At 55.8% G+C, this 12,506-nt stretch overlaps 1 protein-coding gene across 1 annotated transcript in view; it reads right to left on the reverse strand.

The window, feature by feature from the left end:
• Positions 1 to 12,506, reverse strand: part of ERI3 (ERI1 exoribonuclease family member 3) — a 237,226-nt gene that overhangs the window by 195,814 nt on the left and 28,906 nt on the right. The window contains exon 3 of the mRNA XM_075320200.1: positions 1,396 to 1,512. Coding sequence (XP_075176315.1) covers positions 1,396 to 1,512 — 117 coding nt within the window. The remainder of the gene's footprint in view (positions 1 to 1,395; positions 1,513 to 12,506) is intronic.

The following is a 12,506-nucleotide window of genomic DNA, read 5'->3' on the forward strand; positions in this document are numbered from 1 at the left end:
ACCCAGACGGGAGGTTCTGCGGCAGTCAGTATTCTGCAGGTGCAGAGGATTATGGAGTAAAGGCCGCTTTACACGCTGCGACATCGCTCAAGCGATCTCGTTGGGGTCACGGAATTTGTGACGCACATCCGGCCGCATTAGCGATGTTGCTGCATGTGACACCTATGAGCGATTCTGCATCGTCGCAAAAACGTGCAAAATCGCTCATCGGTGGCATGGAGGTTCATTCTTGAATATCGTTGGTGCTGCAGTGACGAAGTTGTTCCTCGCTCTTGCGGCAGCACACATCGCTCCGTGTGACACCGCAGGAACAAGAAACCTCTCCTTACCTGCCTCCCGCCCGCAATGCGGAAGGAAGAAGGTTGGGCGGGATGTTCGTCACGCTCATCTCCGCCCCTCCGCTTCTATTGGGCGGTGGTTCAGTGACGCTGCTGTGACGATGAACAAACCGCCCCCTTAAAAAGGAGGCGGTTTGCCGGTCACAGCAACGTCGCAGGGAAGGTAAGTAGTGTGACGGGTCCGCGCGATGTTGTGCGCCACGGGCAGAGATTTGCCCGTGTCGCACAACCGATGGGGGCAGGTACCCACGCTAGCGAAATCGGTCACGATATCGCAGCGTGTAAAGCGGCCTTTACTCCGTACTCTGCCCATTATTTCTGGACTCCTCCATCGGACTGTGGATGTTCTTGTGGTCCCCGTCCGGTGGTGTTACCCCCTGGCATCGGCCCCGAGGACCCCAGGGCGTGAACTCCTGGACAGTTCTGTGCCCGGGTGTCTGGAGGGCGCTGCATCTCACCTCTGTGCTGCTGCGCTCTCAGGGCACCCATTTGCCAGTGTTTTACCCACTGGTTCCCTCCATAGTATCGGCTCCTACAGGGGACCCCGAACTACTGAATACTAATGCTGGTGACACTGATGAGCGCTCCTCTCATGGGATTAATGTCTCAGTCTACACTGCAGATCTGATACTTCAATCGTGAACCAGCAAGACCTGGATGAGCGGCACTTACGGCCGAGGGGAGTTCTGGGGCGCATGGTGAAGTCACGGAGCTGACCACCTTTGATACCAATAAGTCATCAGTACCAGATCCGTGTGGACCCAGCACCCGTTCGACCAGCTGACCGCTACACAGCAGCCCCTACATGGCCCGGGGGCCATTGCAGAGTCCTGACAGATGTCTCCCATTGAAGTGAATGTAGTGCAGGATTCGGCAGCGGCCACCGAGCCACGTCTGGGCTTCACTAACATACGGCCGCTGCAAGAATCAGCTGATGGAGGGGTCTGGACCCCACTGATCTCAAAATGGGGACCAATCTGATGGAAAGTGCGTTAGTAATTCAGTCCTTTAAGAAAAACTCAGCAGAGCACAGAGTACGGCTGTGGCTGACACTTACCTCGGTGCAGAACGGGGTGAGCTGGGGGTGCACAACCGGCTGAACGTACGTGTGGAACGTGGACTCGATCTCCATGGTTCTGCCATTTAACTTCAGTATGGGGAACTCAATTATTTCCTACGAGAGAAGAGAGAGCGAATCAGACAGTCACGAAACATAAATAATGTGAGGGTTCAGGCACCCCAACATCAGCGGGGTCTGGAGACAGTCATCCAACACTCTGCAGTATACTCCAGTCACATCCAAAGCTGCTGCCTGTACAAGGTCTGTGGATTACCTGACCCTGCGGACAGGACAGCCTCTGCCCCACTACGCCACTGCTGCCCTCCCCTGCGGACAGGACAGGCTCTACCCCACTGCTGCCCCTCCCCTGCGGACAGGACGGGCTCTGCCCCACTGCTGCCCTCCCCTGCGGACAGGACGGGCTCTGCCCCACTGCTGCCCTCCCCTGCAGACAGGACGGGCTCTGCCCCACTGCTGCCCTCCCCTGCAGACAGGACGGGCTCTGCCCCACTGCTGCCCTCCCCTGCAGACAGGACGGGCTCTGCCCCACTGCTGCCCTCCCCTGTGGACAGGACGGGCTCTGCCCCACTGCTGCCCTCCCCTGCAGACAGGACGGGCTCTGCCCCACTGCTGCCCTCCCCTGTGGACAGGACGGGCTCTGCCCCACTGCTGCCCTCCCCTGCGGACAGGATGGGCTCTGCCCCACTGCTGCCCTCCCCTGTGGACAAGACTGGGTCTGCCTCACTGCTACCCTCCCCTGTCGACAGAACAGCCTCTGCCCCACTGCTGCCCTCCCCTGCGGACAGGACGGGCTCTGCCCCACTGCTGCCCTCCCCTGCGGACAGGACGGGCTCTGCCCCACTGCTGCCCTCCCCTGCAGACAGGATTGGCTCTGCCTCACTGCTGCCCTCCCCTGCAGACAGGACTGGCTCTGCCTCACTGCTGACATTCCCTGTCGACAGAACAGCCTCTGCCCCACTGCTGCCCACCCCTGCGGACAAGACGGGCTCTGCCCCACTGCTGCCCTCCCCTGCAGACAGGAAAGCCTCTGCCCCACTTGTCCCCTCCTCTACAGACAGGACGGGCTCTGCCCCAGCGGACAGGACAGGCTCTGCCTCACTGCTGCCCTCCTCTGCGGACAGGACGGGCTCTGCACCAGCAGACAGGACAGGCTCTGCCCTACTGCTGCCCTCCTATGTGGACAGGACGGGCTCTCCGCCTGCGGACAGGACGGGCGCTGCCCCAGTGATGCCTTCCCCTGTGGACAGGACAGCCTCTGCCAAACTACTGCCCATCCTGCAGACAGGAAGGGCTTTGCCCCAGCGGACAGGAAAGGCTCTGCCCTACTGCTGCCCTCACCAGCAGACAGGACAGGCTCTGCCCTACTGCTGCCCTCCCCTGCAGACAGGACAGCCTCTGCCCCACTTTTATTGGAGGGCCATGGACCTTTTCACCCTAATAATACCGGCCCCACCCATCTGCTTTACCTTGGCTGGTTATGAAAATTAGGGCAGAGCCCAGGTATTTTTTTCCATTTATTTAGCAATTTACTAAGTTAAACAAGGCGAATCAGCTGTATAATGTGTATAATGTGTAGGGGAATGTGAGATCATATATCTGCAGGATACCTCCTGATTCCATCATATCTTTCTATCTATCTATAACTTAATTCTAGCTTTTTTTTTCTTTTGAGTTATGTGTGTAACAACCGGACGGCGTACAGATGGCCTGAGTAGCGTCTGTTTTTTTCTGGCACCCATTGACTTGCGTTGGCGAGTCTTGGCCACGTTACGTGGTCATATGCAGCGGGCTCTGCCTCATTGAGTAACATTGGCGCGAGTGCAGTCCGACCTTTATCGTATTGCACTCGGCGGATTTAGACGCAGATGTGAGTGAACCCTGAGGGTCAGCAGGGCGCCCGGCGCCGCTCCCCGGCCCCCCACAGACGTTATTTCCGGGTATGTGCGCAGTTACGGGCCGCCGCTTGCACGTTGCTCGTTACTTTGGATTTTACACATTAATTGTTCTGTTTGGAAAAGAAACAACTTTGTAGGAAGCAGAGTCGTGGGGATGATCAGAGCGGAGCCGCAGGTACGGAGATAAAGAGACGCCGGCGGCGTTCACATCCGTGCCGCACAATTACGGCCCGAGTCGCATCCCGCTGAACTCCCAGGTGTGGACCCTCTCATGGACCAGGCACCACCAAAACCTCTTGACCCATTTCATTTATCTGCGGCCGCCGGTCACATGACTAAATAGGACTCCGACGGTCGCTAATGATACCAATATCTGTAACAAACGGCGCGGAGATAAAACAAACAGCGAGGAGCCGGGCAGATAAAAGCGCAATCATTACTTTGTGGTCGTTAATCCCATTTTTTATGTCCCTTGTGTTGGGGACAACGAGTGACAATTTGTTTTGTGCCTTCAGAAGATGAATTGGTCAGTTCTCCCTAATAAAGACGCATAGCAATGAGGACGCCATTCCCATATATTTCTGTACAGCGGCTGGGGTTATGGAAATGCGCCCGCTGACTGATGTCATGGGTTGCTGCATTAAAAAAAAAAAACACGACTGATAACGACGGCTCCTTAATATTCAAAAACAGTTTGCAAAATTTAATCAAAGCAGCCAAAAGCAAACATTTTTACTTGCTGACACTTTTATGAGAGCGTTCATACATTTTTTACAACCAGGGAATGCAATTAAGAAAGGTTTAACCCTTCCCTGGCCGCAGTCCCAGCAGTCTATAGAAAGTGATCAAAACAAACAGAGGAGGGGGAGAATCCTACGACGCGGCCAATGGAGAACACACAGGGAAACATAGAACTATGAGGAGCTCTGAACCCAGGGGGAACTCTGAACCCAGGGGGAACTCTGAACCCAGGGGGAGCTCGGAACCCAGGGGGAGCTCGGAACCCAGGGGGAGCTCGGAACCCAGGGGGAGCTCGGAAACCAGGGGGAACTCGGGACCCAGGGGGAACTCGGGACCCAGGGGGAACTCGGGACCCAGGGGGAACTCGGGACCCAGGGGGAACTCGGGACCCAGGGGGAACTCGGGACCCAGGGGGAACTCGGGACCCAGGGGGAACTCGGGACCCAGGGGGAACTCGGGACCCAGGGGGAACTCTGAACCCAGGGGGAACTCGGGACCCAGGGGGAACTCTGAACCCAGGGGGAACTCTGAACCCAGGGGGAACTCGGAAACCAGGGGGAGCTCGGAAACCAGGGGGAGCTCGGAAACCAGGGGGAACTCTGAACCCAGGGGGAACTCTGAACCCAGGGGGAACTCTGAACCCAGGGGGAACTCTGAACCCAGGGGGAACTCTGAACCCAGGGGGAACTCTGAACCCAGGGGGAACTCTGAACCCAGGGGGAACTCTGAACCCAGGGGGAACTCTGAACCCAGGGGGAACTCTGAACCCAGGGGGAACTCTGAACCCAGGGGGAACTCTGAACCCAGGGGGAACTCTGAACCCAGGGGGAACTCTGAACCCAGGGGGAACTCTGAACCCAGGGGGAACTCTGAACCCAGGGGGAACTCTGAACCCAAGAGGAGCTCGGAAACCAGAAGGAGCTCGGAACCCAGGGGGAGCTCGGGACCCAGGGGGAGCTCGGGACCCAGGGGGAGCTCGGGACCCAGGGGGAACTCGGGACCCAGGGGGAACTCGGGACCCAGGGGGAACTCGGGACCCAGGGGGAACTCGGGACCCAGGGGGAACTCGGGACCCAGGGGGAACTCGGGACCCAGGGGGAACTCGGGACCCAGGGGGAACTCGGGACCCAGGGGGAACTCGGGACCCAGGGGGAACTCGGGACCCAGGGGGAACTCGGGACCCAGGGGGAACTCGGGACCCAGGGGGAACTCGGGACCCAGGGGGAACTCGGGACCCAGGGGGAGCTCGGGACCCAGGGGGAGCTCGGGACCCAGGGGGAGCTCGGGACCCAGGGGGAGCTCGGAAACCAGGGGGAGCTCGGAAACCAGGGGGAGCTCGGAAACCAGGGGGAGCTCGGAACCCAGGGGGAGCTCTGAACCCAGGGGGAACTCTGAACCCAGGGGGAACTCTGAACCCAGGGGGAACTCTGAACCCAGGGGGAACTCTGAACCCAGGGGGAACTCTGAACCCAGGGGGAACTCTGAACCCAGGGGGAACTCTGAACCCAGGGGGAACTCTGAACCCAGGGGGAACTCTGAACCCAGGGGGAACTCTGAACCCAGGGGGAACTCTGAACCCAGGGGGAACTCTGAACCCAGGGGGAACTCTGAACCCAGGGGGAACTCTGAACCCAGGGGGAACTCTGAACCCAGGGGGAACTCTGAACCCAGGGGGAACTCTGAACCCAGGGGGAACTCTGAACCCAGGGGGAACTCTGAACCCAGGGGGAACTCTGAACCCAGGGGGAACTCTGAACCCAGGGGGAACTCTGAACCCAGGGGGAACTCTGAACCCAGGGGGAACTCTGAACCCAGGGGGAACTCTGAACCCAGGGGGAACTCTGAACCCAGGGGGAACTCTGAACCCAGGGGGAACTCTGAACCCAGGGGGAACTCTGAACCCAGGGGGAACTCTGAACCCAGGGGGAACTCTGAACCCAAGAGGAGCTCGGAAACCAGAAGGAGCTCGGAACCCAGGGGGAACTCGGAACCCAGGGGGAGCTCGGAACCCAGGGGGAGCTCGGAACCCAGGGGGAGCTCGGAACCCAGGGGGAACTCGGGACCCAGGGGGAACTCGGGACCCAGGGGGAACTCGGGACCCAGGGGGAACTCGGGACCCAGGGGGAACTCGGGACCCAGGGGGAACTCGGGACCCAGGGGGAACTCGGGACCCAGGGGGAACTCGGGACCCAGGGGGAACTCGGGACCCAGGGGGAACTCGGGACCCAGGAGGAGCTCGGGACCCAGGAGGAGCTCGGCACCCAAGAGGAGCTCGGGACCCAGATGGAGCTAGGGACCCAGATGGAGCTAGGGACCTAGATGGAGTTAGGGACCCAGATGGAGCTCGGGACCCAGGAGGAGCTCGGGACCCAGGAGGAGCTCGGGACCCAGGAAGAGCTCGGGACCCAGGAAGAGCTCGGGACCCAGGAGGAGCTCGGGACCCAGGAGGAGCTCAGGATCCAAGAGGAGCTCGGGACCCAGGAGAAACTCGGGACCCAAGAGGAGCTCGGAAACCAAGAGGAGCTCAGGATCCAAGAGAAACTCGGGACCCAGGAGGAGCTCGGGACCCAGGAGGAGCTCGGGACCCAGGAGGAGCTCGGGACCCAGGAGGAGCTCGGGACCCAGGAGGAGCTCGGGACCAAGGAGGAGCTCAAGACCCAAGAGGAGCTCGGGACCCAGGAGGAGCTCGGGTCAAAAGCTCATCCTACAGATGCACAGATCTGACAGATATGTCAGATAATCCAGAATATATGATGCAACGTCGGGCTAAAGGACCCGCGCGTACTGGGACAAACGGATGATCACAGGGAGCTATGTGAGGGCAGGACGGAAACCCACTGTATACAGACAACCAGATTTATAATGCTGTACAGCGCCGAAGAATATGGAGGTGCTGGAAAGGAGGAAGCAGGCAAGTAGTAATAGAAGCCCTGAACCGAAGAGCGAAACCCTGGAAGTCATGGCGACTATGGGACTCAATGGGAAAGTTATAACACCCAATGCACAAAGAATGCAAGTGCAAATCCAGAAGGAAAATTATGTGATATCCCCAGCGCCACCGCGATGTCCCCGACCTCCGCCGTGGATGTCCCCGACCTCCGCCGTGAATGTCCCCCACCTCCGCCGTGGATGTCCCCCACCTCCGCAGTGGATGTCCCCCACCTCCGCCGTGAATGTCCCCCACCTCCGCCGTGGATGTCCCCCACCTCCGCAGTGGATGTCCCCCACCTCCGCAGTGGATGTCCCCCACCTCCGCAGTGGATGTCCCCCACCTCCGCAGTGGATGTCCCCCACCTCCGCAGTGGATGTCCCCCACCTCCGCAGTGGATGTCCCCCACCTCCGCAGTGGATGTCCCCCACCTCCGCAGTGGTTGTCCCCACCTCCACAGTGGATGTCCCCACCTCCGCAGAGGACGTCACCAGCTCTGCAGTGGATGTCCTCAGCTCCGCATTGGACGTCCTCAGATCCACAGTGGATGTCCTCAGCTCTGCAGGTTTCGCACTCGTATCTGTGCTCAGAGCCCATTATTATACATTAGCATAGAGGGTTTTGCAGCTTTATATTTGGGTGATACATGGTATATCCCGGTGACGGTGCATAGTGGTGGCCGGCCCTGCGGAGTGCTTCTGGAGACGTGGTGCCCCATGGAGATTGATCAGTGAGGATCGGCATCTGCTGTTCCGGAGGTTACCAGTCTCTCTGGATCTCCACTTTCCATGCAGCCGGGGGTCAAGTGCTGAACATTTTATTTAGTTTGCTTAGATCAGAGCAGGAAGGTTGAGATATGGAAGAGAATGATGAAAATGAAGAGGACGGTCCAGACTTAAATGTTACAGCTCCGTCCTTTAATGGACTAATATGATTGTGTTTGATTTATCGTCTCAGAGATTGATGATAAATTCCTGCTCCTATTATCTCTGTGTAAAGAGTGGATGTGAGTTCTGTGCCGAGCCTCGCGTCTCCCAGGACATAGCGGCACAGAATGGCGTCAGCTCCCGAATACACCATATACCATACACCGCCCTGGGACTACGGAGACAAATGCGCCAATGTATCATGAAAGACGGAGGGGTCAGAGACCCAGAAAGAGGAGACGCTCAGTAAGGCCAGACGAGGCAGGAAAGACACAGATTTCCTATACGATGTTTATCTGCAGCAAAATCCACGGAGAGACGCAATCCACAGTGAGACGTAATCCACGGCGAGACACAATCCATGGAAAGACGCAATCCACGGAAAGCTGCTTATTCTTGGGTGGAAATATGACAGATTTCCCTTCGATTTCATTATTTACACTGCAAAGTGAAAAATCAGACAAAAAGGCGTCACAATCTGTCACACGCAGAATTGACAGTGAGGTGACCGCGCCACAACCAAACATCGGGGGTGACAGTGGGCAGCTTACATTTCCTATGGGTGTTATGTGCAGCGATAAAAGCTGCCGCAGATGTCGGCGCGGGACTGCACTGGACACGACGCACGTTTCATTCATCTCCTACGACAAAAAAAAAAAAAATCAGATCTGCCCTGAAATCTCATTTAGAGCGTTGCTCCCTGGAAAATCCAGACACAAACAGTGAAAACGTGGAGAAAAAAGGGGGCTGAGCCAAAACTGAATTATTCCACTGGTTTTACAAGCAGAAAATCGCTGCAAAGTACACAAGCATAGTAGAGACATTGGGAACATCCTCCATGAAATCTTATCTACCCGCTACAAGGAGGATCCACAGCACCGCTGCACCGCCACTGGATTCACTCGCTTCAGATTCTATAGCGTGATAAAGAATGCTTTTGTAAAGTGACAAAATTATCTCCTACTGATCCATAACAGTGGTCAATCTCCCAGAGCTGTAATCATGATTCCGCAAGTCATTCTTCCAGAGCTGCAGTAACCATTATGCAGGTCGTTCTCCCAGAGCTGCAGTCACCATTCTGATGGTCATAATCCCACAGTTGCAATCATGATTCTGTAGGTCGTTCTCCAAGAGCTGAACTCACTATTCTGCTGGTGCAGTCCGTGTGTACGTACATACATTACATTACTGATCCCAAGTTACCTCCTGTATTATACTCCAGAGCTCCAGTGCAGTCACTATGTACATGCATTACATATCCTGTAATTCACCTCTAGGTCAGACCGTGAAACCTGGAGAGAAATTGCAGTCCACTCAAGAGCTGCAGCTCAGATGCTAAAGGCCTCAGTTAGGCTAGTTTCACACTTGCGTTGGACGGCTTCCGTAGCATTGCGTTGTGTGACGGATGCAACGGATGCGTTGCATATAGTGGCACAACGGATGCTACGAATCGTACAAAACAACGCACAGCTTCTTTTTTTTTTAATTTTTTTTTTTATTCTTTACAGTTTTACCGGCAGCAGACTATTGTGAACGATCAGCTGATCGCTCTCAATAGCCGGCTGCCGGTCAATCAGCTGAGCGCTCTCACATGCCGGCGGCCGGGCGCTCAGCTAATCGTTCAGCCGCCGAGAATGTGTGCGGGGGGGAGGAGTGAGGAGTGGGTGGAGCCGAGCGGGCCATGGCGCTGAGGACAGGTGAGTGTGTGTGTGTGTGTGTACATACATGTGGAGGCGAGTGCGGGAGGGGGAGGAGCCAAGCGGGGAAGTGTCGGGCTCCCTGCACACGTAGCGAGGGTAAATATCGGCAAAGCACTTTGCTTGGTTACCCGATCTTTACCTTGGTTACGGGTGCAGGGAGCCAGAGAGAGCATGCGCAGTGAAATCCAACGGATTGCGCTGCTCAAAAAAACGTTACATGCTGCGTTCCTCCTGCCCGGCGCTTCGTCAAAATAACGACACTGCGTCGTCCAGCGGATGCAACGCTGACACTTGCGTTACAGTGCGTCGTCCATACAAGTCTATGGAGAATAGCGCAGTGCATTAACGGACTGCGCTATTCTCCATAGTGACGGACTCCGCTGAACGCAAGTGTGAAAGTACCCTTACACGTTCACGTGTCAGTACAGTTATAGGGATGGGCAGGGTAGACAGGGCACGGCCTCCTCTCTCTTGTAAGAACAAGGCAGTGAGATTACAGATTGAGGCGTCGAATCTGGACAATCCATAACACTTCTGGGCTTTGCACAGATGAGATCAAAGTGGAAATATTTGGCCAAAATTCTAAAACCAAACCCAGCATATGAGCAGAGGCGGCTCTCACTAGATGGGCTGCACGGTGCAGGAGGGGGGTGATGTGATCTGGTTTTGAAGCCAGTAGACCCGGGACCCTGCACTCATTGTGCAGACCCTGAATGACTCTGTATAAATATCTAAAGCCCAATGTGAGGCCATCAATCTAAAAGCTAAAGCCTAGCTAAATCTGGTGTCACAAGTGACAGACAGTTATGTAGTTTCTGGCAATAGAAGGTCACAGTGTTTGGCTGCGCAGAATACTGCCTGACTTTGTTGTTCCTGCTGTCAGTATTCATTGGTACATGTAGCTTTCCTGCTGGATTTTGAGCTCTTCCCCTTTAGGACCCAGCGGAGCTCTCCTTCCATCCAGCTGCTCATTATCAGTATTCCCCTTGTGCTTAAATACTCCCATCTTCCATGGACTGTTGCTGATGATATTTTCAGTTCATTCAAGCCTTCGTTGCAAGCAGGTGGCTTGTACTTCTCTGTAGGATTGTTGCTGCTCTCTGCTGAACTCCTGCCTCTGTCATCTGTGGATAAGTAGTTCATGCATTTTCCCCCGTACGTCCTCCTTGTGTCTTCCTTTAGTATTTAGTGGGGCTGACGAAGAGCTCATCCCACCCCTTCCTTATCTAGGGCCCAGCACTAGGGATACCTAGGGTCAAGTATTCGGCTCGGCGCATAGATGCGGAACCTATCTAGGGGTGGTGAGGGACCCCAGGGACATTCGGGTCATGTGACCGGACAAAGATGCCGAGCAGCAAATCTACATCAGAACGTCTGAAAAGGAAAGAACCTCTTCACCTGTATGCACTGCAGCCTCTTCACCTGTATGCACTGCAGCCTCTTCACCTGTATGCACTGCAGCCTCTTCACCTGTATGCACTGCAGCCTCTTCACCTGTATGCACTGCAGCCTCTTCACCTGTATGCACTGCAGCCTCTTCACCTGTATGCACTGCAGCCTCTTCACCTGTATGCACTACAGTTTCTTCACCTGTATGCACTACAGTTTCTTCACCTGTATGCACTGCAGCCTCTTCACTTGTAAGCACTGCAGCCTCTTCACTTGTATGCACTGCAGCCTCTTCACCTGTATGCACTGCAGCATCTTCACCTGTATGCACTGCAGCCTCTTCACCTGTATGCACTGCAGCCTCTTCACCTGTATGCACTGCAGCCTCTTCACCTGTATGCACTGCAGCCTCTTCACCTGTATGCACTGCAGCCTCTTCATTTCTATGCACTGCAGTCTCTTCACCTGTATGCGCTGCAGCTTCTTCACTTGTATGCGCTGCAGCTTCTTCACCTGTATGCGCTGCAGCCTCTTCACCTGTATGCGCTGCAGCCTCTTCACCTGTATGCGCTGCAGCCTCTTCACCTGTATGCGCTGCAGCCTCTTCACCTGTATGCGCTGCAGCCTCTTCACCTGTATGCACTGCAGCCTCTTCACCTGTATGCACTGCCGCCTCTTCACCTGTATGCACTGCCGCCTCTTCACCTGTATGCACTGCAGCTTCTTCACCTGTATGCACTGCAGCCTCTTCATTTCTATGCACTGCAGCCTCTTCATTTCTATGCACTGCAGCCTCTTCACCTGTATGCACTGCAGCCTCTTCACCTGTATGCACTGCAGCCTCTTCACTTGTATGCACTGCAGTTTCTTCACCTGTATGCACTGCAGCCTCTTCACTTGTATGCACTGCAGCCTCTTCACTTGTATGCACTGCAGCCTCTTCACCTGTATGCGCTGCAGCCTCTTCACCTGTATGCGCTGCAGCCTCTTCACCTGTATGCACTGCAGCCTCTTCACCTGTATGCACTGCAGCCTCTTCACCTGTATGCACTGCAGCCTCTTCATTTCTATGCACTGCAGCCTCTTCACCTGTATGCACTGCAGCTTCTTCACCTGTATGCACTGCAGCCTCTTCACCTGTATGCACTGCAGCCTCTTCACCTGTATGCACTGCAGCCTCTTCACCTGTATGCACTGCAGCCTCTTCACCTGTATGCACTGCAGTTTCTTCACTTGTATGCACTGCAGCCTCTTCACTTGTATGCACTGCAGCTTCTTCACTTGTAAGCACTGCAGCCTCTTCACTTGTATGCACTGCAGCCTCTTCACCTGTATGCACTGCAGCCTCTTCACCTGTATGCACTGCAGTCTCTTCACTTGTATGCACTGCAGCCTCTTCACCTGTATGCACTGCAGCCTCTTCACCTGTATGCACTGCAGCCTCTTCACCTGTATGCACTGCAGCCTCTTCACCTGTATGCACTGCAGCCTCTTCACCTGTATGCAC

The sequence above is a fragment of the Anomaloglossus baeobatrachus genome, chromosome 8 (genome assembly GCF_048569485.1).
Source record: "Anomaloglossus baeobatrachus isolate aAnoBae1 chromosome 8, aAnoBae1.hap1, whole genome shotgun sequence".
In the NCBI taxonomy this organism is placed as follows: Eukaryota; Metazoa; Chordata; class Amphibia; order Anura; family Aromobatidae; genus Anomaloglossus; species Anomaloglossus baeobatrachus.